General features: G+C 43.2%; 1 protein-coding gene across 1 annotated transcript; it reads right to left on the reverse strand.

Moving 5' to 3' along the window:
* Positions 1–1,017: 1,017 nt before the first annotated feature.
* Positions 1,018–26,806, reverse strand: LOC132765886 (zinc finger protein 585A-like). The gene is made up of 5 exons (XM_067464739.1): positions 26,663–26,806; positions 18,527–19,670; positions 14,855–14,978; positions 10,987–12,396; positions 1,018–3,256 (listed from the first exon to the last, which is right to left on the reverse strand). Exons 2-5 carry the CDS (start codon positions 19,544–19,546, stop codon positions 2,166–2,168), a joined length of 3,645 nt encoding a protein of 1,214 aa, XP_067320840.1. The 5' UTR covers positions 19,547–19,670; positions 26,663–26,806; the 3' UTR covers positions 1,018–2,165.
* Between the last annotated feature and the right edge of the window lie 5 nt (positions 26,807–26,811).

A 26,811-nucleotide genomic window follows, 5' to 3' on the forward strand; every position in this document is an offset into this window, starting at 1 on the left:
ATGTCAAGGGGAAACCTTTACTTTTACCTTGGGGTCTTGGAAGTAAACCATAACTGATATTGAGAGCACACTGTAAAATTGTTTTATAGTTTAATGCTAGAAAAAAACATAAGTCACATTAGTCTAGATCAGTGGTTCCCAAGCTTTTTTTGACCAGGGTCCATTTGACCAGGGTCCATTTGACCAGGGCCCACTTGTCCAGGAACCACTTTGCCAGGGCCCACTTTGACCAGGGAAGACTTTGGCTAGAGTCCGCTTGACTCTAGCCAAAGTCCAATGGGTACAATTTTGACCAGGGACAAATCTTCAACATTTGTACCAAAAGGGGCAGGGATGGTCCACTCTGTGTAAAGGTGTGGAAATAAAATAAAATAAACAAGGAGGTTTGAGGAGCAGATTTTTATTCTTGCGGACCACTGCTGGTTTGCAGCCCACAGGTTGGGAACCACTGGTCTAGATGAGTATAGAATGGGATCATGTAGTACATTGACACTAACTCTCCCAGCCTCGGCGGTGCTGCAAGATCCCTTTGTATAATTGTTGAATGCTATTGGATTTTCTGCATTCTGCCTGCTGATATTGGTTTGGATATAAGCATTTTGGGCCACCTGGTGGCGCAGCGGGTTAAACTGCTGAGTTGCTGAAATTGCTGACCGAAAGGTTGGCGATTCAAATCCAGGGAGTAGGGTGAGCTCCTACTCTTTGGCCCAGCTTCTGCCAGCCTATCAGTTTGAAAACATAAATGTGAGAAGATCAATAGGTACGGCTTTGGCGGGAAAGTAATGGCGCTCCATGCAGTCATGCTGGCCACATGACATTGGAGGTGTCTACGGACAACGCCAGCTCTTCAGCTTAGAAAGGGAAATTAACACCACCCTCCAGAGTTGGACATGACTAGACTTAATGTCAAGGGAAACCTTAAACTTTACCTTATAAATATTTTAATAATAAGTGAACTACAGTAACTATAGCCATGGAGGGAAACTCCTAGGGTTCTTGAAGTAACTGAATCCAATCTCCAATTTAGAAAGATTTTATTAAACTTGGAGGAAAGAGAAATAAAGCAAAAGTACAATATATAAATGAAAAATTTCCTTTTACATAATTGATACAGAGTGACTATTAGGTAAGTTCCTTAACTTACATCCTAAGGCATAGGTCTCCAAGAAGATGAAGCAGAAGGCAAAAAAGTAAAAAAAAAATCACATTATTTTGTAGTAAGTGCGAAGAGGAAGGGGAAGTTGACAGATGGAAGGCATCTGATCTCTCAAGTGTTCGTCTCAAGTACAAAAAGGTGATGGGATACTCACCCTTGCCAAGACAAGAAGCTATGCAAGGCTACATTTGGGGGGAGCCCTCATCATATTAAACCCCACTGTCTCCTTCCCTGGTGCCATAGGCAGCTACACTTGCCTGCCCCATGGCCAGTTACCCCCTTCCCAAAGTAGGTGGTTTCCATGTCAGTGGGATAAAGGGTCCACTCCATGTTTTAGTTTGAATGCACTCTGTGTTTTGATTAACCCTTCCCAAAGTAACCGCATACAAACATCAGCAACCACATATCAAAATAGGATATAGTTCCGTGGCAGGTGAACATCCACTGAAGTCCACCTCAAAGGCAATGTGGGCACTGTGTTTTTCGTAACGAAGAATCCATGATGGCAAACGTCCCACCATACAAAGGAGCAGAATCTTATGTATGAGCAAGAGTCTTGTGTAGGTTGATCACCAACACAGGGTCAGCCTTTATCAGTCAGAAACAAAACGATCACACTGAATTATTTGCATTCAGACATAATGGGTTGGGTGCAATTCCCAAAGCTGATTCGCTTACAACACAAAAAGAAGTCTTTTTGAAAAAATCTAATGGAATAATAAGAATAAAAAAAGAGGGAAGAGGGCATAAATGTTATAACAAGATGCTTGGTCATATTGGTCTTCATATGATCGACACACCTTCCAATGGAACTATGACAGAGTATACAATTTTCTTTCAGCTATGAATAAATGTGGTCTTACCACTGTGGAAGTAATCAGAAGCAATAGTAGTGGATATAGTTCATCTCACTGGTAGGAGAACAGAACTGCTGGGTTCTGTTAAAAGTGGAATAGGAAGCATATTTCATTTTATCTTTCATTGGTTTCATTCTCATGCACAAGGATATTCAATTTCCAAGCCATGCTTTGACTACATTATTGACTACGCTTGACTTCTTCGGCTTAGAGTGGATTCTTTCATGTTTGATGAGGTTGGAGCGGTGGCCGAAGCATTTTTGGCAGATCCGGCACTCGTACGGCGTCTCCTTTGTGTGGGTCCTCAGGTGGGCAACGATGGCAGATTTGCCCCGGAAGCATTTGGGACAGAAGGCACATTGGAAGGGCTTCTCCCCTGTGTGGATCTTCTTGTGTTGAACTAGGCCGGCGTTCTGCGAAAAAGTCTTCCCGCACTCGGGGCAGACATAGGGCCTCTCTCCCGTGTGGGACCGCCGGTGCTTCCGTAGGGATGACGTGTCGCTGAAGCTCTTGGTACAGTCCTGGCATTTGTATGGCTTCTCACCTGTGTGGATTCTCTCGTGTACAATCAAGTTAGTGCGGTGACGGAAAGTCTTCCCGCAAGCCGAGCAGGGGTATGGCCGCTCTTCTGTATGGATCCGCCGGTGAACATGAAAAGCCGACATGTTTCGGAAGCCCCTCCCACAGTCGGGACATTTGTGTGGCTTCTCACCAGTGTGGATCCTCAGGTGCCGAACGAGATCGTACCTGTGGAGGAAGCTTTGCCCACACTCTTGGCACTGATGGGGCTTCTCTCCAGTGTGTATCTTCTGGTGGGACACGAGCCCTGCTTTCTTGCTGAAGCTCTGACCACACTCGGCGCAAACAAAGGGTTTGTCTTGCGTGTGGGTTTTTTCATGCGCCACAAGAAGAGATCGCTGAATGAAGCTCTTCCCGCACTCCGCACAATTGAAAGGTTTCACTCCTGTGTGGGTACTCTGGTGTGCCACTAGGGCATCGATGCCGGTGAAGGCCTCCCCGCAATCCCAGCATGTGTACGGATTCTCCACAGAAGCTGGGTGAAAACGAATGGTTTCAACTACTTTGCTACTGGGATAAGGCTTTGGCTGACTTGCAGAAGCTTCGCCTTTGTTAAGATTCTGGAAGATGGGCTCTTTCCGTTTTCCTGGCAGGATCCAAGGGACTTCAAACGCACTAGAACTTACTGGCAGATTCTTCTCCTTCCAAAACGACCTCCCATCACCTGCTGGATTAAGGGAGAGAATCCTTACAGAGCTGGATTTCAATTTGCCAAAAGGAAAGAAGGTTTTAGGTTGGATTACAACGAAAAGAAAAAAAAACAGCCATAATTGCTTAAGTGTTTTACTTCACCTGCTATTAAACTAGGTTCAACTACATCAGATCTTATATTAGTTTTATCTCCTACTCTCTGGGTGCAAATAGTGGAGACAAGTTCCATCTCTACACGCACGCACACATGGCATCCAATCTTGTCCAAAAAGATACAGAGCTTATACTAAAAGTTATACTACCTTGTATTTAAATAGGATAATTTGCAATATTGCAATAATAACAGGGTGGATGGGGGAAGGATGCCATCAATATCCAGTAAAACTCATTGTAATTTTAAACAGTACACTTTTAAAATTGTTACCAGCGAAGAGAACTCTGTTTCAATAATCAGTGTCAATTCTAACGCTCCAATAATCCCTCTTCTGAAATATCCTTTGATCTTCTGGGGAGGCCTTGCTCTCGGTCCCACCACTTTCGCAGGCGCAACTGTTGGGGATGAGATAGAGCCTTCTCAGTGGTGGCTCCTTAGCTGTGGAACGTCCTCCCTAGTGGGATTCGATTGGCCCCTTTCTTCCTGTCATTTTGTGAAAATTTGGCTCTTAGAGCAAGAATTTGGCCCAGCATAATTATCTGTGAAATACAGTTGGATTGATGGATCTATGCACAATAGTCGTATGTTGTTTTAATGTTGTTTAAAATTGTTTAATTACTTTTAATTGTTGTTGTTGTTGTTTGAACATGGAATAATGCAAATTATGTAAGCCGCCCTGAGTCACTTTCGGGGTGAGAAGGGCAGGATATAAATGCTGCAAATAAATAAATAAATAAATAATTCATCTTGAGCGTATGTGATTCTTTTCAAGGCTGGATCTGGCATTAGGCACCATGAAGCAGCTGCCTAATGACATTAGAAGGGGCAGAAAGTTGTTACTGAACCTGTGCTTTTATTGTTTGGGATGGGGAAAGGTGTATTTTTCTTTCACGTGCATCAAAATAATAACAGATTGCTTGGGTTACAACACTGAACAGGACAGTGAGTACAATGCAGCTCTGGTTCTTCTCTAGGGCATGGGATCAATTCATCTACAACCTCCTGCACAATGCTTAATCATGTCAGAAAAAGGGGCTGCAATTCCCAATCTCACCAGGGAAGAGCCATAATGACTAAAGGGTTCTGTAGTTCAAAAAGTAACTCCAAGTTCTGGTTGGTCCTGAGAAATGAGGGGCGGTAGTAACGGTGCTCCATGCAGTCATGCCGGCCACATGACCTTGGAGGTGTCTATGGACAATGCCAGCTCTTTGGCTTAGAAATGGAGATGAGCACCAACCCCCCAGAGTCAGACACGGCTGGACTTAATATCAGGGGAAAACCATTACCTTTACCTACTTTCCCAGGCATTCATTTTAAGTTCCTTTGTGATGACAGTGACATTATTTTCCCATATGGAAGCCACTGGTTCTTCTAATTTTTTTCTAATTTTTCCATGAACACTTACAGCATAAATATTACACAGCAAAGTTCAAACAGAATACAGAAATCCACAATTAGGTAAGTGATAATCGAGCCATGATTGCTGGGGCAGAAAAGTTTGGTTGAAGAACCAGGTTTTAAGAAATCCAAGGTGAAGGTGAAGGTGACTCAGAGGAGAAGGCATTCCACAATCAGTGCCACAGAGGATGATGTATCTTAATGTGTCTCCCTGAAATGAAGTGCTTAAAGGAACCGCTACCCTTATTCATACCTAATTATGCCAAAAAGCCCTCTTCTGTGATCACAGAAGAGGGCTTTTTGGCTCAACTGGGTATGTATAGGGGTAGCTGTTCCTTTAAGCACTGAAGCCTTGTCCTATTTTAGGGCTCTAAATATCATCCCCAACATCTTAAATGTGCACTTGAAAGCATATTGCCAACCGGTGAAGTTCCTTTCAACATAGCAGCATATGGTTCCTACGTCTTGACAGCTCTCTCTCGTGACTAAGACCCCATCTACAATGCCATATAAAATCCAGATTATCTGCTTTGAACTGGGTTATATGACAACATAGACCAGGGGTCCTCAAACTTTTTAAACAGAGGGCCAGGTCACAGTCTCTCAAACTGCTGAAGGGCCAGATTATAATTTGAAAAAAATGAACTAATTCTTATGCACACTGCACATATCTTATTTGTAGTGCAAAAAAACACCTTAAAAGAATACAGTAATTAAAATGAAGAACAATTTTTAACAAATATAAACTTATAAGTATTTCAATAGGAAGTGTGGGCCTGCTTTTGGCTGATGAGATAGGATTGTTGTTGTTGTTGTTGTGTGCTTTCAAGTTGTTTCAGACTTAGGTTGACACTAAGCGAGGGCTGGGTAAATGACCCCCGGCCCTCGGGCTTTAGTTTGAGGACCCCTGGCGTAGACTCATATAATCCAGTCCAAAGCAGATGTGGATTATCTGCTTTGATAATCTGGATTATATGGCAGTGTAGAAGGGGCTTTAGAAGCAACCTGCTTCAAGGGTGTCACATATAGAGTGCAGTCTGTTGATTCAGCATTAACTCAGAGGTTCTTGAACTATTGTATATCATTTATTTATTTATTTATTTATTTGCTTTATTTCTATGCCGCATTTTTCAGCCCTTAACAGGCGACTCAATGCGGTTTAATCATGAGCAACTTCCATGTGGTCTGCAGAAAGGCTGAAGAATAATCCAGAGTATAGTAGGCCTTCTATTTTTGCTGAGATCGGGGCACAGTACCCCTGCAAAAGTGGGGGGAAATTCATTGCTTAAAACTTGTGAGAACACCTCTATAGAAATCTCTAGGTCCTCCAAGGTGACTCAATAGTCAGCTTCCGCTAGAGCAGTGTTTCTCAACCTTCCCAATGCTGCGACCCCTTAATACAGTTCCTCGTATTGTGGTGACCCCCAACCACAACATTATTTTCATTGCTGCTTCATAACTCAAAATTAGAGTTATATTAGAGTTACATTACTACTCTTATGAGTTGTAATGTAAATATCTGAGATGCAGGATGGATTTTAATTCACTGGAACAAATTTGGCACAAATACCCGATATGCCCAAATTTGAATACTGGTGGGGTTGGCAGGGGATTGTTTGTCATTTGGGAGTTGTAGTTGCTGGGATTTATAGTTAACCTACAATCAGAGAACATTCTGAACTCCACCAGCAATAGTATTGGGCCAAAGTTCCCACACAGAACTCCCATGACTAACAGAAAATACTTGAAGGGTTTGGTGGGCATTGACCTTGAGTTTTGGATTTGTAGTTCACCTACATCCAGAGAGTACGGTGGACTGAAACAATGATGGATCTGGACCAAACTTGGCACGAATACTCAATATGCCTAAATGTGAACACTGGTAGAGTTTGGAGAAAATAGACCTTGACATTTGGGAGTTGGAGCTGCTGGGATTTATAGTTCACCTACAATCAAAGAGCAACTTGAACCCCACCAGCGATGGAATTGAACCAATCTTAGCATACATAACCCCCATGACCAACAAATGCTGTGTTTTCTGATAGTCTTTGGTGACCCCTCTGACACCCCCTTGGGGTCCCGACCCCCAGGTTGAGAAACACTGCTCTAGGTCCTCCAAGGTGACTCAGTGGTCAGCTTCCACTAGAGCAGTGGTTCTCAACCTTGGGTCCCCAGATGTTTTTGGCCTACAACTCCCAGAAATCCCAGCCAGTTTACCAGCTGTTAGGATTTCTGGGATTTGTAGGGCAAAAACATCTGGGGATCCCAGGTTGAGAACCACTGCACGAGAGGTTGACCAGCTTCTGCCAGAGGTTGAATGTAGAACAGTGGTTTTTAACCTGTGGATCCCCAGATGTTTTGGCCTTCAATTCCCAAAAAGCTTAACAGCTGGTAAATTGGCTGGGATTTCTGGGAGCTGTAGACCAAAACACCTGGGGGCCCACAGGTTGAAAACCATTGTGCTATGGCTTGGTGCTTTGCCCTGAGATCCTCAGGTAAGAGACCAGGTATAAATCTCTTATTCAACAGTGTGAAATCTGGGTGCGTGAGCAGACGAAAGATGTCATGAACAGACAGTCGATTCCAATATCCAAATGAGAAAAAGACTTTATTAAATGTGGAGGAAAGAAGAATAAAACAAGGATACAATCTAAAAGGATGCAACGAAGAAGCTTCTACAAAGCTGATACTAAATCACTATAAGCTGTTCCTTAATGTACATTCTAAAGCCTAGATGTAAAAAAAAAAAAAAAAGCAGCAAGCTGAAGGCAAAACGTTTAATAAAAAATACATATCTTGAGGCAAAGGCAAGGTTGGAGGAAAAGAGCAGGTAAAGGGAATCTCTCCATTCAAAAGCTAGTAGGGGAGCAATCCCCTGCATAAGTGGTCAGTTGCAGTTGACCCTCCATGTCCATGGATTCAATCATCCATACTTTTGATTTTTTTAAAAAAAACCACCCAAAAAGCAAACCTTGATTTTGCAATGCCAGTGCATACCATGGAAAGTGAGCATTGATGGATCTGGGTGTCCGCCGGGGACTTGGGTACTAATACTTGCCAAGGTAAGGAAGTTGTTGAGGGCAGCACTAAGTTTTGGTGGATCCTCCACATCTTACTTCAATGCCGCTCGCACCATTCTCTTAGTATCACTGGATGGTGCCTCATTCAGTTAACCTTTCCTATTGCGCAATGGGTTAAAAACCCTTGTGCCGGTGGGACTGCTGACCAAAAGGTTGGTGGTTTGAATCCGGGGAGCGGGGTGAGCTCCCGTCTGTCAGCTCCAGCTTCCCATGTGGGGACATGAGAGGAGCCTCACACAGGATGGTAAAACATGTCGTTCCTGACATGAAAAAAACAAAAACTGGATAGCCACACTTAGGTGGTAGCAGCTTCATTCTAGAACCAGGCTTTTTGGTCACTCGGTTCCATTCTGTAGCAGCTGGCGGCCATCTTAAGATTGGCTCCTTAGGTAACATAAACATTGTGAATTGAATTCTGGAGGGTTCAAAACAGCAATATCTTACCAAGAAATGCTGCAAGAAGGTCATAACAGGTCACTGGGTTTTTTTTTAAATGACCTTCAATACATTAAACATTATCAGAGTCCGTTTTCGAAAGTCATACTCTCATCATAACTACATTTCATGGTTTGCATCCATCATAAATGGCCTGATTCGCTATGAGGTTTACATAAAACAGAACAAATAGTAATGAAATAGTAAAATAATCGATGGAAGGGGACACACAGGGTAAAAATATTCTCAATCATATTAATCCTAACGTGATCAATATTGGGTTGCTGTGAGTTTTCCAGGCTGTATTGGCCATGTTCCAGAAGCATTCTCTCCTGATGTTGCGCCCACATCTATGGCAGGCATCCTCAGAGGTTGTGAGGTCTGTTGGAAACTAGGCAAGTGAACAAATTGCAAATGGAATAATATAGATAAAATGGAAAAGGTTACAATAACCAAGAGGATGTGGGAACCAGTTAGGAATTATTTAGAGAATGTGTTAAGATGTGGAGTAGAAAAATTAAGACTGAGACTGATATTTCAAATGTAACTTCTGTAGTTTGATGTATAAATGGCATGTACAAGGAGGGGAGGGTGGGAGTGGGAAAAACCAATAAAACAATAAAAAAAAGGAAACTAGGCAAGTGGGGTTTGTATATCTGTGGAATAATTTCCTGGCTGCTTGAGGCAAGTGTGAATGTTGCAAATGGCCACCTTGATTAGAATTGGATTGCCTTGCAGATTCAAAGCCTGGCTGCTTCCTGCTTGGGGGAATCCTTTGTTGGGAGGTATTAGCTGACCCTGATTGATTCATGCCTGGAATTCCTCTGCTTTTTGAGTGTTCCTCTTTATTTACTGTCCTGATTTTAGAGGGTTTTTTTAAAATACTGGTAGCCAGATTTTGTCCAATAACATGCTACATTCAGTAAACGACAAGAGGGATCCTCTCACCTCTAGAGGAGTCTACCATATACCGTGCAGCTGTGGACTAGTTTGTCAGAAATATTAAATATTAACTGTGTATTTTTGATGTCAAATGTGGGAACCAAACACTGAAAGAGTTAGTGGGCCAAAGCTAGCATTGCTCTGAGGAGACTGAGTACACCGAAGCCTGTTAGTGTTAGTTTGCCTCAGTGAGGGAACTCCTCAGTCAGTGTGAGGTAAACTTCTGTATGAGAGAAGCCTCAGGTGAGGCAGCTCCAGTATAAAGGCTGCTGTGTGTATAAAGCTGCTATGTATTTGTTTATTCGTATTGTTGAGACCTTGCTATTGTAAATAGTGCAACTATATTATTTTACTACAAAGAGAAGCCTTCTATGGAAGAGTAAACATTGGTCTGTGTGCTTTTGTTCCTTTTGTCACTTTGGGCTATTGGTGCTGGGTCACGACGCTGCTGCTGAGTTGCTCTGCTGTCCATTTTTGAGGAGGGTCTTTTGTTCTTAAGCCCACAAAGTCTCCATAGGGACCACCAAATGCAGCAATGCCCAAACACGAAACAAGGAACATGACAGGCACTGCAGACTGATTCAACCTGAGAAGTCGGCCATTGCAGAGCACTTGATGAACCCACCTGGACACAGCGCATTATTTGGGAAACACAGAAATGCTGGGCAACTCTGACAACCAGACTACACAGAAAAGGCATTGAAATCCACAAGCGTGTGGACAATTTCAACAGAAAGGAGGAAATCTTGAAAATGAACAAAATCTGGCTACCGCTATTTGAAAAACTCTCAAATCAGGACAGTAAATAAAGAGCAACACTCAAAAGGTCTTCCAGACAGGAAATAATCAGGGTCAGCTAACACCTCCCAACAAAGGATTCCCCTGAGAAGTCGGCCATCGCAGAGCACTTGATGAACCCATCTGGACACAGCGCATTATTTGGAGATCACAGAAATGCTGGGCAACTCTGACAACCAGACTACACAGAAAAGGCATTGAAATCCAAAAGCGTGTGGACAATTTCAACAGAAAGGAGGAAATCTTGAAAATGAACAAAATCTGGCTACCACTATTTGAAAAACTCTCAAATAGGGACAGTAAATAAAGAGCAACACTCAAAAAATAGAGGAATTCCAGACAGGAAATAATCAGGGTCAGCTAACACCTCCCAACAAAGGATTCCCCCAGGCAGGAAACAGCCAGGTTTTGAAGCTGCAAGGTCAATGGGTAAGTATGTTTTATTGATTAGCCTATTGGCCGTATCAAAGGCAAGGCCAATGAATGTTAATCAAGGTGGCCAATTGCAACCTCCACACTTGCCTCAAGCACACCTTAGACATTCCACAGATATACCTCACTTTCCTCGTTTCCAACAGACCTCACAAGCTCTGAGGATGCCTGCTGTAGATGTGGGCGAAACATCAGGAGAGAATGCTTCTGTAACATAGCCATACAGCCCAGAAAACTCACAGCAACCCAGTGATTCCGGTCATGAAAATCTTCGACAACACAGTGATCAATATTTCTTGCAATATAATTAACAGAGTTTATAGTTTTGTTCCTGTCCATAATATATGATGTTAAACCACCGTGGATATCATCAGAAGTAATGACACTTGATAGTCCCCTTAACTGGTCATACAACCAAATTGCAGGGTTCTGTTAGTCCAATGAAGGCAAACTTCCATTTTCACTTTCATTGTCATGCAGAGAATTATTGGGTTTCTGAAAATTATTGGGTCTCTGCAATGAAACTTTTCATTGCAGAGTGGGTTCTTTCATGTTTGATGAGGTTGGAGCGGTGGCCAAAGCTTTTGAAACAGATCATGCACTGAAAGGGCGTCTCCTTCGTGTGGGTTCTCTGGTGAGATACGATTCCAGATTTGTCCCGGAAACGTTTGGGACAGAGGGCACACTGGAAGGGCTTCTCCCCTGTGTGGATCTTCTCATGCTGGACCAAGCCTGCATTCTGCGAAAAAGTCTTCCCGCACTCAGGACAGACATACGGCCTCTCTCCCGTGTGGGACCTCTGGTGCTTCCGGAGGGATGACGAATCCCCAAAGCTCTTTGAACAATCCTCACACTTGTATGGCTTCTCACCGGTGTGGATCCTCTCGTGTACAATAACATTCGTGCGGTGACGGAAAGTCTTGCCACAGGTTGAGCAAGGGTATGGTTTCTCTTCTGTATGGATCCGGCGGTGAACGTGGAAAGCAGACATGTTCCGGAAGCCCTTTCCACAGTCAGGGCATTTGTGCGGCTTCTCGCCTGTGTGGATTCTGGTATGCCGAACAAGGTCATACCTTTGGATGAAACTTTGGCCACATTCTTCGCATTGATGGGGCTTTTGTTTCATGTGTATCTTCTGGTGGCACACCAGCCCCGCTTTCCGACTGAAACCCTGACCACAGTCGGTGCAAGTAAACACCTTTGGCTCTTCCAGATGGGTTTTTTCATGGGCCTCAAGAAAGGACGGCTCGTTGAAACCCTTCCCACATTCTTTGCATTGATGAGGTTTCTGCCCTTTGTGTCTCTTCTGGTGAGACACAAGCTCCGCTTTCTCAGTGAAACCCTGACCGCACTCGGCGCAAGGAAAAGGCTTCTTCTCTTCCGCGTGGGTTTTTTCATGGGCCACAAGGATGGAATACTCATTGAAGCCCTTCCCACATTCTTTGCACTGATGGGGCTTCACTCCTGTGTGTACCTTTTGATGAGACATGAGCCCTGCTTTTCTGCTGAAACTCTGACCGCACTCAGCGCAAGTAAAGGGGTTCTCCTGCGTGTGGGTTTTTTCATGGCTCACAAGAAGGGATCGCTGATTGAAGCTCTTCCCGCACTTCGAGCAGTTGAAAGGTTTCACTCCTGTGTGGATACTCTGGTGTTCCATCAGGACATCAATGCCGGGGAAGCTCTCCCCACAGTCCCAGCATGTGAATGGATTCTCTACTGAAGCAGGATGAAATTGAATAGCTTCAGCTTTTTTGCTACTGGGACAAGGTTTTTGCTGGCTCTCTGAACTTTCTCCTTTATTGGGATTCTGGGAAACGGTTTCTTCTGATTTTCCTGGAAGCATCCAAGGGGTTTCAATACCACTAGCATCTACTGGTAGGTCCTTCTCCTTCCAAAACGGCCTCCCATCACCTGCTGGATTAAGGAGAGAACCCTTACAGTGCAGAACTTCCCTTCGCCAGGGAGAAAGGAAGGCTTGGAGCACGCCCAAGTATTTATAATGAATCATTTCCACATTATGTGCATCAGGTTGGGAACGGCTGCCGCAAGCGGAGTCTTCCCTGACCTGAACTCTTAATTGAAGGAGGTGTAGTTTTAGAAAGGCTGCTCCCCCTCCCAATTACAAGATAAATAACCAGAACCTCCCCAGAACAATGTTGGCACAACTGTGGGAAAACCAGAACTTACACTCATATGTGGTGGGATTGTGAAAAAGTTCCATAAAATAATTAAGAAGGAAATAGAGGAACTATTAGGGATAAAAATAGATTGAAACAAGATACAATTTTTCCTCCAGAAAATTGAAGGCGATCTAAAGGGGAATCTAAAGAATGGGAGGTATAAATAAATTACATGTTAGATGCAATTAAACCCTCAGTCGCTTTAGGCTGGAAGGACCAAAAGAAATGGGACACAAAAACATGGTATAAATATTTAGCAGGCTACCTCCTCCAAGACTGCATTAGCTAAATGAAAAGTTACTATAGGATGGGCCAAATCAGAAAGCCATGGGAGGCAAAACGGAAAGGCTTAATTTACAGAATAAAGGGGAAAGATAAATATAAGGAATTAAACAAGATTATCCTCGTGACCGAACAATCGTAATCAACACAGCAAAATTTGTAAACTGCTCCCGGGGAAGGGAGAAAGGAGAAATGGAAATCTTCTGAAAGTTTGTATAATTTTGTATAGCACTGTTCACAATAATTCTGAAAATAAAAAGGCAAAAAAGAGACTAGAAGATAAGACCAGTGTTTGGCAGCTGCCCTTGAGACACAGCCATTTCATTTGAACAGGAGATGCCAAGCATTCAGCCTGAGAACTTGTGTGTGAAATGTAGGCAGCTTTATTCTCTGAGGTATAGGCTCCTTCCCAAAGTCTCTTTTTTTCCCATGACTGGCACTGATATTTTCCATGATGGTAGCAGTGGGCCTTGCCAGGTTGCTGGTGCCCCAGTGGCTGTCCAGGGATGCCAGCTGCCAATCCCAGCCTTCAATAATGGTAATGGAAGTTGGCACTTGTGAAACATATATAACTGTCACTGAAAGTATGTCTTATATCCAGTTCCGCTGTGACCCACTCACCAACCATGTATCCTGATCCTACATGTCCCTGAACCTAGTGACCTAGTGGATTATAATCCACAAAATCCTGAGTCCCCTTTGGGGTTGAGAAGGGCAGTATATAAGTGCCGCAAATAAATAAATAAATGAAATATGAAGATACAGTAGAGTCTCGCTTATCCACCATAAATGGGCCGCCAGAATGTTGGATAAGCAAAAATGTCAGATAATACAGAGGGATTAAGGAAGAACCTATTAAACCTGAGCAAAGGCAGGAGGGAGTGGGGGCACTTGACATCACGCCAAGGCTTCTCCAGCATGTGACTCCCCATTCCTTGCCTCCGACCTTCAGTGCCCACTGTCTTCCTTTCTTTCTATCCCTCCTCTTCCATAAAGCAAACATTTCCATAGCTAGCGAGAGAGGGGGGCAGGCAGGGCTGGAGGGAGGGAGGTGAGGCGAGGATGGGTGCCAGGGTCAAGAGCGCCAGAGAGCGAGGCCGGTGGAGAAGCCAGGACAGCGGGCAGCCTCGGCAGGGCTTCCCTGAAACCTCGTCTGGGCTGAATGCAAGGCACCAAAGAGAGAGACAGCAAAGAAGGAAGCAGAGTCTGGAGCAGGAGCCAGAGAAGGAAGAGAGGAAAGGAGGAAGGGAGGAAAGGAGGGAGGGAGGGAGGGAAGGAAGGGGAGCCTCATTGCAATTTCTGCACGTCGGATAATGCGGAATGTCAGATAAGCGAAGGTTGGATAAGTGGGACTCTACTGTACAATAGAGGTGTTGTGTAGTTTCCAGGCTGCATGGCCATGTTCTAGCAGCATTTTCTCCCGATGGCCTAGAGCAGTGGCTCTCAACCTGTAGGTCCCCAGATGTTTTGGCTTTCATCTCTCAGAAATCCTAACAGCCGGTAAACTGGCTGGGATTTCTGGGAGTTGTAGGTCAAAATACCTGGGGACCCACAGGTTGAGAACCACTGGCCTAGAGGATGGCTTGTACAACCCGGAAACCGCACAGCACCCCAGTAATTCCGGCCATGAAAGCCTTCGACAATACAAGAGACAATAGATTGGTGAGCTTTTACGATGTCTCAAATTCCTTTGTTTTTATACTGCTGCACTGGACTAACACTACCACCTCTTTAGAAACCAGGGATTTGGCGATCTCTCACATCCTTTGCCCATGTCACCATGAAGCAGCTTCACCCAGCCAAGAGTCCTCTGAGTGTGTCGGATTATAATTCCCAACTATTTAACCCTCCAAGAGATCATTGGGGTAGTACTGAAAGGAACAAAGTTCATCTCATGTAGGAATCCTTACCCAGCAATGTAAGGTTGGGACTTTCCACTTCTTCCTTGTTGCCTCTGAAAAGCGGCCAGTTGATGGAGTCCAACATAAGCTTCTTGGACGAATCAGCCGATGCGTCACCAAAAGGCCACAAAACCTGAAGCAGGAATCCAAGAAGAAGAGAAGTGAACTAAAAATTCCAGGCATTTGATTTGTTCGTAGTGCCAAAAGATTATCTTCACCACCAGCTCTCCCAGGATCATAGAATCAAAGAGTTGGAAGAGACCTCATGGATCATCCAGTCCAACCCCTTTCTGCCAAGAAGCAGGAATATTGCATTCAAATCATCCCTGACAGATGGGCATCCAGCCTCTGTTTAAAAGCTTCCAAAGAAGGAGCCTCCACCACACTCAGGGGCAGAGAGTTCCACTGCTAAACGGCTCTCACAGTCAGGAAGTTCTTCCTCATGTTCAGATGGAATCTCCTCTCTTGTAGTTTGAAGCCATTCTTCCACGTCCTAGACTCCAGGGCAGCAGAAAACAAGCTTGCTCCCTCCTCCCTGTGGCTTCCTCTCACATATTTATACATGGCTATCATATCTCCTCTCAGCCTTCTCTTCTTCCTGGACTTGCTCAGACTATATCACCCTAAATACATGTCGCTGTCATCTGAGATTAGAGGCTACCAGACAGTACTGGGGTTCTCCATGACAGACTGGAGAAGAATCCTAAGACCCTGAATGATGAGAAGTCATTGAGTATGACATACTGTAAAGATATTTTGCATGAGTTTTGCCATGCTTCTTTTGAGGCATGATGACATTCTGTTATGTACAATTATATACTGCTATTACATATGACGTTCTGCTATTAGACCCCCCCCCCCATGGCGTAGCGGGTTAAAACTGCTGATCTGCTGAACTTGCTGACCAAAAGGGGAGTGGGATCAGCTCCCGCTGTTAGCCCAGCTCTTGCCAACCTAGCAGTTCAAAAACATGCAAATGTGAGTAGATCAATTGGTACCACTTCGGTGGGAAGGTAACGGTGCTCCAGGAGGTGTCTATGAACGTGACCTAGGAGGTGTCTATGAAGCACCAACCCGAGTCTGACACGACTAGACTTAATGTCAAGGGAAACCTTTACCTATCACATATATCCACATTGCATCTGTAGAACATTGTACCGAATCACTGTATTAGCTATTCAGTTACTTGCTTTTCACATTTTATATATGTAAGAGAAGCATAGGTTGTGTGTTTGGCAATGCTCTGTTAACGAAAAATTTTGGTTACAGGCTGGTGTAACAAAGCTTCATTATATAGGAATGCTTATCAGTGTTTAGAGCGATATATGGGCTTGTGTTCCTGTGTGAAGCTTAGTCCAGGAGGAAGACCTTAGTCCAGGGGGGATATTTATATCCCCCTTAGTCCAGGGGGATATTTGCACTACCGGGTCAATAACATATATAGCATACTGGAGTGAAAATCCATAAAATACACTTTTTTCATTAACAAAAGAGGGTTGCAACAATTACACACGGAAAAAAATCTGCCTTTGATTATCTAGTTCAGTAGTTCCCAACCTTTACTTGACCAGGGACCACTTTGACCAGGAACCACTCTCCAACATTAGTACCAAAAGGGTTACAAATCAGTTTTTGGTCAACTTTAGATTTGATGTGGTTATTTGGGGTGCTGGTTCAGAAAATTGCATTAGATAGACCACATCAGTTCTAGTTTCTGATACAGAACATATGCCATCCAGTAGTCACTATCTGCTCGCCTACAGAAAACCATATTTAATAATCTAGAGCTGGGGTGGTAGTAGTAATCTTTCATGGGTCATCGTCCCCTACCCTCCCGTTGCCTCAGAACTAGGTTTCATGAGACCAGTCACTCTTGTTGCTGTGTAGTTTCAAGGCAACAGTGACCATATTTTCATTCTTGGGGACCACAGATTGGGAACCACTGTTCTAGTTTCTGGTTTTTGAAAAAATACAATGCCATACCTCCAAAAGGGGAGGAGGGATGATTCAGCCTCCAATGAAGTGCTCCATCTATTGCAGTGGTTCTCAACCTGTGGGTCCCCAGACGTTTTAGCCTTCAACTCCCAGAAATTCTAACAGCTGGTAAAGTGGCTGGGGTTTCTGGGAGTTGTACGCCAAAAACACCTGGGGACCCCAGATTGAGAACCACTGATCTATTGGTTCAGAGCTATTTGGGGCTGATTCTCCCTTTCTTCCTTCTTACTCTGAAGGCCAAGCAGTTTAAAAATCATGAAATTGAGGTCTCTGGATCTCTACTCTTCCCTCCTCTTTCCATGGCAAGTAAGTGAAAAACCTGAAATACAATTCTTTGGAGACAGGAGGGGAAGATCCAAGTACTAGAGACTTCTTGCCTTGAAAGAAGAAGAAAGGAGAGATGAGTGGGACTTCAAAAAATCTCAATTTGATAGTTTTTAAAATGCGTTGTGTCAGAGTATATTGGATCACAGCAGAGAAAGAGGGAAGGGAGAATCAGTCCTAAATGGCTCTGCGACTATCATGCACTGGCGACTTTTATGCAGTTAAAAACAGCTATTTAAATTGTGTTACCTATAAATCTATGATACTTGGCAGTTCAGTCCTGTAAACAACCATGATATAGGACATTTAAATAAGCCTTCCTCGATAAGAAAGCTCGACTACATCAGAGTGACCTTATTTTCTGGACAAAGGAAGCCTGCATCTGACGAAGACTGCATCTCACAGTGGCCTCAACAGGACGTCAACAGTTTTTCCCCTGCTGTTTCCTTCCTTAAAACATATAATATGGCTCTTGTTAAAGGTCCTATCTAAAGGCATTTTTAAAGGGAGAAGAGAATCTGAAAGAAGGTAGACTTCTAACTCAATAAAAGCTGAATATGGTCAATGGTCACAGAGCACTGGCTGGCGACTGACAAGCACAGCAGACCCTCCACCTCCACAGGGTGTTAGGGGCGCAGGATCCCTATAAAATTGGAAAAATCACAATTTAAAAAAATACTGTTTGTTTTACCTGAGAGAAATACCTCTTTAGAAATCTCTAGGTTCTCTAGTACTATTCTATAGATCTTAGAGTTGTGTTTGGAGACTTGGACTCGCAGTAGTTCCCAACCTTTGGTCCTCCAGGTGTTTTGGACTATCAGAAATATTTTAAATTAACTGGGTATTTTTTATTATAAAAGTGTGACTCAAGCATTGAAAGAGTTAGTACTCTGAAGCCTGTTAGAGTCAGTGGGACAAATCTAGTGTCGTCCTGAGGAGAGTGAGCAGGCCAAAGCCTATTAGAGTTAGTTGGCCAAAGCTAGTATCGTCCTGAGGAGTGTCAGGTAAACCTCAGTGTGAGAGAAGTCTTGTGTGAGAAAAGTTTGTGTATAAATTACTCTGCTGCACATTTACGAGGAGGGTATTTTGTTAATAAGCCCACCCGCCTAACAGTGTTCTCTCAGGTACAAAGAATAGAGGGGTTTTAATTTTTGGATTTCCCCCCCTAATTTTGTGAGGGTTCTGTAATCTTAACGCCAGCGAATGTGGAGGGCCTACGGTTTAATTGGTAGAGGGCACTTAATAATGGCATTTCTGTTTTTCAAAAAAAAAAAATCATCAATTTTCCCCAATAAATGCAAGGCAAAAATGGTTGCCCCCATGGCTTCAAATTTTTCAGAAACCTCACACCTTTGCTCTCACCTGTCGGCCTCGTGGTGTGTTCCCTTGCTGCTTAGCCAGGAAAGCCTCAGCCAAGCCAATGGCCTGAAAGCACGTCTCTGGGCGTCCATCCCGGACCCAGCTCTGCATTTCGCGGGGCAAGATGGCCAGGAACTGCTCCAGGATCACCAGCTCCAGGATCTGCTCCTTCGTCTTCTTCTCCGGCTGCAGCCACCGCCGGCAAAGCTTCCACAGCATCCCGCAAACCTCTCGGGGCCCCTCAGCATCCTGGTAACAGAACTGCCGAAAACACTGGCGCTCGATGTCTAGGGTGGCACCCCCTTCATCTGGAGTATCTTCCTCCACCACTTCCATGAAGTCTGGCTCCTCCTTGGACAAAGGGATGTTGACCGGCTGCTGGATTTCCCCTACAGTTTCAGACAGTGGTTGGGTTTCTCCACTTTGCCCAGGCTCCAGCTCGACATCTGATGCTTCTTCATAGGGAGAGGAATCGCCCTGTGAGACGTCCCTTGATCTCTTTCTCAGCAGCTGCTCATGTTCTAGATCAGAGTCAGGTGTGTCTTCAGTCCTCTGGAATGCCAGCCCTTGGGTTCCAGAGCCTTGTGCCAGCTCTTCTTCAGTGTCTTCTAATGCTTCTTCTGGTTCTTCTTCAGCATCTTCTAACGTTTCTTCTGGTTCTTCTTCAGCATCTTCTAGCGCTTCCTCTGGTTCTTCTTCACCATCTTCTATCACTTCTTCAGCCGCCTCCCAGGATTCCTTAAACCCCCCAAAATGGATGACTGGAAGAGCTTGGGCTGTTACTCCTCTCTCTACTTCAGGTTCCACCAGATCCTGTGGCTCTACCTTCACACCATGTGGCTCTAACTTCACATCACGTGGCTCTACCTTCACATTATGTGGCTCTTCCTTCACATCATGTGGCTCCACCTTCACATCATGTGGCTCTACCTTCAACTCCCGTGGCTCTAACTTCACTTCATACTGTGTCCCTGCATCCCTCTGGAGATCTCCAAATGTGGCACCCTTGTATTCTTCTGCCATTGTTATTTTTGCTGCCAACGCTTGGCCCAAACTGGTCCTGGGAGAGTCCCACACACAATTGATCTGTCTTTCGCAGTGATCCTGAATGTAGAATCTGAGCCTGACTCGTGTTTAGTCCTTCTACCTATAAAAAAGATTCAAGAGTCAAAGAAAACATGAAAGGGAGAGTCACTCAACATGTCCATGCTTTGGATTAGTACAGTAAGACCCACACAACCCATATTCACAGTTTCACTTATTCATGCCTGGAGAGAGAAAAAGGCCTCTTCAGGAATTTGCCGAGCACTTGTACGGAATGCTTCACCTCAAAGTAACTATAGACCTATATTCAAGGACCTAGCAAATTCCTATAGAAGATACATGTCTTGGAATCTCTAGGTCCTTCAATGTGACTCAAGGATACCATTGAGTTATACCACCACGATCACAGAATCACAAAATTGTATGTTGTTGGGTTCAGATTAGTCAGCCATCCAGGTTTACGGATTTGATTTTTCACGGATTTCATTAAAATGTTCTAACAATGTCTAGGTCCTCAAGTGTGGCTCTATGGTCAACTTCTACCACGGAGTTGTGATGGAGGACCTAGAGATCCCTAAAGAGAATGTACAGGTCCTCCAGAGTCATTCTATGCTCAATTATCAGAAGAAGCGGACCACAAATTTGCACTGGAGGATCTAGAGGTTCATGGGAAGCTGTTGCTTTTAGGTAAAACAATAGCTCAAAATAATGGAAGGGTTTGAACTAAAAGAACCAGCCTTTTTGGGCCCAGGCTGAGGGAAGGAAAAGGAACAAAGCAGATTGGTGGTGGCTAGGGGAAGGGAAGAAAGAAAGAACACAACAAAAGGGAGATCGAAGAGAGGGAGGGGAAAGAAAGAAAAAGGAAGGAAGGAAGTTAGTGAAGTAAAGGGGGAAAGATATAAGGAGTGGGAAGGAAAGAACATGAAAGAAGGGAAGAAAGAAGGGATGGAGGGAGGGAAGAAAGAAAGAAAGAAAGAAAGAAAGAAAGAGAGAAGAGAAAGCAGAGAAGGAAGGAAGGAAGGAAGGAGAGAGAGGGGAAGATGAATGAGGAAAAGCAAGGGAAGAAGGAAGAAAGAAAACCTGGGCAATGCCTGATGTATACACTAGTAGTTTATTAAACCAGAGCTGTGGCTTAATAAGCTACTGGCAATTAGAAATAACCTCGGATTAATATATTGGATTAATATATTAATATATTAATTAATATAATTAATATAATTAATATATTAATATATTGGATTAATATATTAATATATCGGATTAATATATTAATATATTGTTGAAGGCTTTCACGGTCGGAATCACTGGGGTGTTGAGTGGTTTCCAGCTTGTGTGGCCATGTTCTAACAGCATTTTCTCCTGGTGTTTCGCCTGTATCTGTGGCTGGCATCTACAGAGGATCTGATGGTACCATCAAATCCTCTGAAGTTGCCAGCTACAAATGAAGGTGAAACATCAAGAGAAAATGCTGCTAGAAACAGCCATACTTCTCGGAAACCACACAATATCTCTTGATGGATTAATTACTAAGAACTGTGCAGTATACTGGAAAAAGTGGACAAAGCATCACTTGTCGCCTTTAAGACTAAGAGAATTTATTATAACATGAGTTTCATGGATTACATTCTACCCCGTTAAATGCAAAGAGGATTAGTTTAGAGTTCCAGAGGTTTCGACAGTGTACATGCTTGAGGAGTGGGACAATGGCGTGAAGTCCATGCTAAACTGGATGTAGAAAATACCAGTAATGGTAATAGTACAGGCAGTCTCAGAGTTATAAACATCCTATTTACAAATGACTCATACTTACAAACAGGGGTGAGAACAATAGGAATTGAGAGAAATCTGTCCCTAGGAAGGGAAATCTACTCCTGGGAGACTTCTCATGGAAGAAAGGTGTCTCCACTGAAGCTTTATTACCAGTCCTTGTTTCCACAACAAGCCAAATTTTAAATTCCAATTATCACAGAGACACAACATGTGGTGAAATCTTCTGAACATAGGCATAGACATAAAAACAAACACCACAGGGGTGTTAAACCTTCCCTATCCAAAACTTTAATTACTGTATATACTCGACTATAAATCTAATTTTTCAGCCCTTTTTAGGCTGAAAAAGCCCCCCTAGGCTTATACTCGAGTCAAAGTTATTTATTATTCTATTCTGTTATTATTATTATTACATTTATTATTTTACTCTATTATCATTACATTTATAATTTCATTTTATTATTGTTATTGTTACATTTATTATTTTACTATTTATTATTATTACATTTATTATAATACTCTTTATTATTATTATATTTATTAGTTTATTATTACTATTATTACATTTCCATTATTTTACTCTATTATTATTGTTACATTTATTAGTTTATTATAATTGAAAGGATACGTCAGCACATTTAATCAGAGTTGAACAGTCTTATCTTAAATTACAGTTTTATGTGAATATTCACAAACCTTTAACCTATGGATGCCTCAATTAATGTAAATTTATTGGTATTTATTTTTATTTTGAAATGTACCAGTAGCTGCTGCATTTCCCACCCTCAGCTTATACTCGAGGCAATACGTTTTCCCAGTTTTTGTGGTAAATTTAGGTGCCTTGGCTGATTTTCGGGTCGGCTTATACTTGAGTATATTGACATGCTGGAATGTGGCCAGAGGAGGGCGACTAAAATGATCAAGGGTCTGGAGAACAAGCCCTATGAGGAGCGGCTTAAGGAGCTTGGCATGTTTAGCGTGAAGAAGAGAAGGATGAGAGGAGATATGATAGCCATGTATAAATATGTGAGAGAAAGCCACAGGGAGGAGGGAGCAAGCTTGTTTACTGCTTCCATGGAGATTAGGACAAGGAACAATGGCTTCAAACTACAAGAGAGGAGATTCCATCTGAACATGAGGAAGAACTTCCTGACTGTGAGAGCCGTTCAGCAGTGGAACTCTCTGCCCCGAAGTGTGGTGGAGGCTCCATCTTTGGAAGCTTTTAAACAGAGGCTGGATGGCCATCTGTCAGGGGTGCTTTGAATGCAATATTCCTGCTTCTTGGTAGGGGGTTGGACTAAAATCGGAATGCATCTTAGTATTACAGGTCCATTTCTTATCTATCTATGAAAATACGTATGTGTGTGGATGGGGTGTCCACACAGACAGGTTTCCACTTTGACAAGTAACTATAGCTCCCACTACTCAGGAGACACCAATGGTCCTCCTCCAATGACTTTGCAGGTTAAAGAGAACACCATAAACATGTCTAAGAGCCCTTCCAATGTCCTCCACAAACACCATAGTGCCCACTACCCAAGTGAAGAATTTCATTCAGGGACAATTTCATCCTAGATTTTCTGTTTTTCCTCTCTCTTCATTGTAGCGCAGCTGGCTGAGTGTCATCTGCATTAAGATCACTCTGACCAAAAGGTCATGAGTTCAAAGCCAGCCTGGGTTGGAGTGGGTTTCCAACCAATTGTGTGTAGCCTGTTGTCGACCTTTGCAGCCCGAAAGACAGCTGCATTTGTCAAGTAGGAAAATTAGGTACCACTTTAAAGTGTGGGGAGGCTAAATTAACTGATTTATGAGGCCATAAAGAAGTCTCCAGCAAAGCATTCCAGCGGGGGAGCATGCGGGGAATGCGGAAGTGCTTCATCAGCATCGCAGATGGACGATGAAAGCAAAGGTTAAATAGCCTCTGTGTATGTCTGTATATCAAAAATTGGCATTGAATGTTTGCCATATATGTGTACACTGTAATCCGCCCTGAGTCCCTGCAGGGTGAGAAGGGCGGAATATAAAAAGCTGTAAATAAATAAATAAATAAATAAATATTATTACATTTATTAGTTTACCCTACTGTTATTATTTCATTTCCATGATTTTACTCTATTATTATTGGAAGGATACGTAAGCACATTTACATTGAAGGTTAGAATAATGCTTTAATCAGAATTGGACAGTCTTATCTTAAATTAGTTTTATGCAAATATTCACAAACCTTTAACCTACAGATGCCTTAATGTAATTTTACTAGTATACTAAAGATAAACATTAGAATCATAAGAGCTGGAAGAGACCTTGTTAGCCATCCAGTCCAATCCCCTGCCAAGAAGCAGGAAAATCGCATTTTTAAATTTTAATTGTTACATTTGGCCCTGCCATAGATTTTAATTGCGTCATTGTGTGTTGTTAATGATATTGCCTTGTTTTTGAGTTATTTTCTGTATTGTTGTTGTGTTGTTTTTACTGTTGTATTTGGGCTCGGCCTCTTGTAAGCCACACCAAGTCCTTCGGGAGATGGTAGCAGGGTACAAATAAAGGATTATTATTATTATTATTATTATTATTATTATTATTATTATTATTAAGCATCCCCGACATCCAGCCTCTGTTTAAAAGCCTCCAAAGAAGATGACAAAAATGATTAAGGGTCTGGAGAACAAGCCCTATGAGGAGTGTCTTGAAGAGCTGGGTCTGTTTAGCCTGCAGAAAAAAAGGTTATTGTATTCTTACGTTATATTTATTTTGTGTCAGCTTTTCCAGTTGTTCAATGTATTGTCGAAGGCTTTCATGGCCGAAATCACTGGGTTGTTGTAGGTTTTTTCAGGCTATATGGCCATGGTCTAGAGCAGGGGTCCTCAAACCTTTTAAACAGAGGGCCAGATCACAGTCCCTCAAACTGTTGGAGGGCCGGATTATAATTTGAAAAAAAAAATGAATTAATTCCTATGTACACTGCACATATCTTATTTGTGGTGCAAAACCACTTAAAAACAATACAACAATTAAAATTAAGAACAATTTTAGCAAATATAAACTTATTAATATTTCAATAATGAAATATATACACCTCCTGTCACATCAGCACTTTTAATCTTGTACCCATTCTCTGGCCCAGCCCAGTTTTATTGTGTTTAGTGTATTGTGCCTGTTGTTTATTTTGCTTTATTATGTTCTTAATTGTTTGATTTGTTTAGATTGTATTGTTGCGTTGTGTGTTGAGGCCTCGGCCTGTGTAAACCGCATCGAATCCTTCGGGAGATGCTAGCGGGGTACAAATAAAGTTTAATAATAATAATAATAATAATAATAATAATAATAATAATAATAATAATGGGAAGTGCGGGCCTTCTTTTGGCTGATGAGATAGGATTGTTGTTGTTGTTGTTGTATGCTTTCAAGTCATTTCAGACTAAGGTTGACCCTGAGCGAGGGCCGGGTAAAAGACTTTAAAGGACTGCATCCAGCCCCCGGGCCTTAGTTTGAGGACCCCTGGTCTAGAGGCATTCTCTCCTGACATTTCGCCTGCAGCTATGGCAAGCATCCTCAGAAGTAGTGAGGTCTGTTGGAACTAGGCAAAAGGGTTTATATATCTGTGGAATGACATGGGTGGGACAAAGGACTCTTGTCTGCTGGAGCTAGGTGTGAATGTTTCAACTGACCACCTTGATTAGCATACAATGGCCTGACTGTGCCTGGGGCAAACTTTTTCCAGTTGTTGTTGTTATTATTGACACAAAACCACTGTATTTCACAGCAAACCAGATCTCTACACTGGATTTCGTAATTTTTATATTATAATTTTGTAATTATATTATTATTATTATCCACTTTTATCTGGATTGAAATGCAAAGCAGCTCAAAACATTTTTGAAAAGCAAGAGTTGAAAACCCACAGCATACAAATATTGAAACCCACAGCATACAGGCCTGAAAACCCACAACACCCAGGCAACTAGAATCCCTTAATACAGTGTTTCTCAAACTGGGGGTCGGGACCCCTGAGGGGGTCGCAAAGGGGTGTCAGAGGGGTCGCCAAAGACCATAAGAAAACACAGTATTTTCTGTTGGTCATGGGGGTTCTGTGTGGGAAGTTTGGCCCAATTCTATCATTGATGGGGTTCAGAACGCTCCTTGATTGTACGTGAACTATAAATCCCAGTATCTACAACTCCCAAATGTCAAAGTCTATTTTCCCAAAACCCCATCAGTGTTCCCATTTGGGCATATTGAGTATCCGTGCCAAGTTTGGACCAGATCGATCATTGTTTGAGCCCAGAGTGCTCTCTGGATGTAGGTGAACTACAACTCCAAAACTCAAGGTCAATGCCCACCAAACCCTTCCAGTGTTTTCTGTTGATCATGGGAGTTTTCTGTGCCAACTTTGGTTCAATTCCATCATTGGTGGAGTCCAGAATGCTCTTTGATTGTAGGTGAACCCTAATATATCCCAGCAACTACAACTCCCAAATGATAAAATCAATCTCCCTCAATCCCACCAGTATTCAAATTTGGGTGTATTGGGTATTTGTGCAAAATTTGGTCCAGTGCATGAAAATACATCCTGCATATCAGATATATACATTAGAATTCATAATAGTAGCAAAATTACAGTTCTGAAGTAGCAACGAAAATAATGTTATGGTTGGGGGTCACCACATCATGAGGAACTGTATTAAGGGGTTGCGGCATTAGGAAGGTTGAGAACCACTGCCTTAATACAATTAAAACATGTTAAAATAATCCATCACAATCAATCAAAACACCCTTGCCAAACCCATTGTGTTCTTAGGCTTTTCATAAGCATTGCATTCAGTCCGCAGCTGAGTCTTTCAAAGGTTTATGGACTACAAGACCCAGAATCCCCCAACTGCAGTGCCAACAAAATGGCCTATCAACCCCAAGGGAAGGAAGGTATTTCCAAGCATGCATTCCCATTGGAGAAGTGGCTGGGGGATTTTGGGCGTTGCAATCCCCCCCACCCCCCTATTCAAGCCTTTCAAAGGTTTATGGACTACAAGACCCAGAATCCCCCAACTGCAGTGCCAACAAAATGGCCTATGAATCAACCCCATGGGAAGGAAGGCATTTCCAAGCATGCATTCCCATTGGAGAAGTGGCTGGGGGATTTTGGGCCTTGCAATCCCCCCCCCCAAGGCAGCCCCCCCCCCCAGCATTAGCCTTTCTGGCCTTGCTGCCCTCCACCCATTTATTTGCACAGCCTCCAGGCCTTGGGCCTGCTCCTCTCCCTCCTCCTCCTCCTCCTCCTTGGAGCAGCCAGCCTCCCCCACCCTCGCCCCCTCCCTGCTGTAAACTCGCCTCTCAGTTTCCCCCCCTGCGGCCCGGAATGGTCTTTCCCAGTCTCCGGGGCAACGGCAGCGGGCTCAGCGGCCGAGCAGCGAAGAGGGACGCGTCCAAAGAGGCACCGGGAGGGGGAGGCGAAAGGAGGGGCAGGGCCGTGCGGCACG

This window comes from Anolis sagrei, chromosome 2 (assembly GCF_037176765.1).
Source record: "Anolis sagrei isolate rAnoSag1 chromosome 2, rAnoSag1.mat, whole genome shotgun sequence".
Classification (NCBI taxonomy): Eukaryota; Metazoa; Chordata; class Lepidosauria; order Squamata; family Dactyloidae; genus Anolis; species Anolis sagrei.

What these genes read in the sequence shown, in the direction of transcription:
- LOC132765886 (XM_067464739.1), bottom strand. Translation starts at nt 19,546, where the DNA reads ATGGCAGAAGAATACAAGGGTGCCACATTTGGAGATCTCCAGAGGGAT. An exon ending in ACACACCACGAGGCCGACAG is followed by an intron (nt 14,979 to 18,526) that starts GTGAGAGCAAAG and finishes TTCCTGCTTCAG; the next exon opens with GTTTTGTGGCCTTTTGGTGA. An exon ending in TTTCATTGCAGAGACCCAAT is followed by an intron (nt 3,257 to 10,986) that starts AATTTTCAGAAA and finishes TTAATCCAGCAG; the next exon opens with GTGATGGGAGGTCGTTTTGG.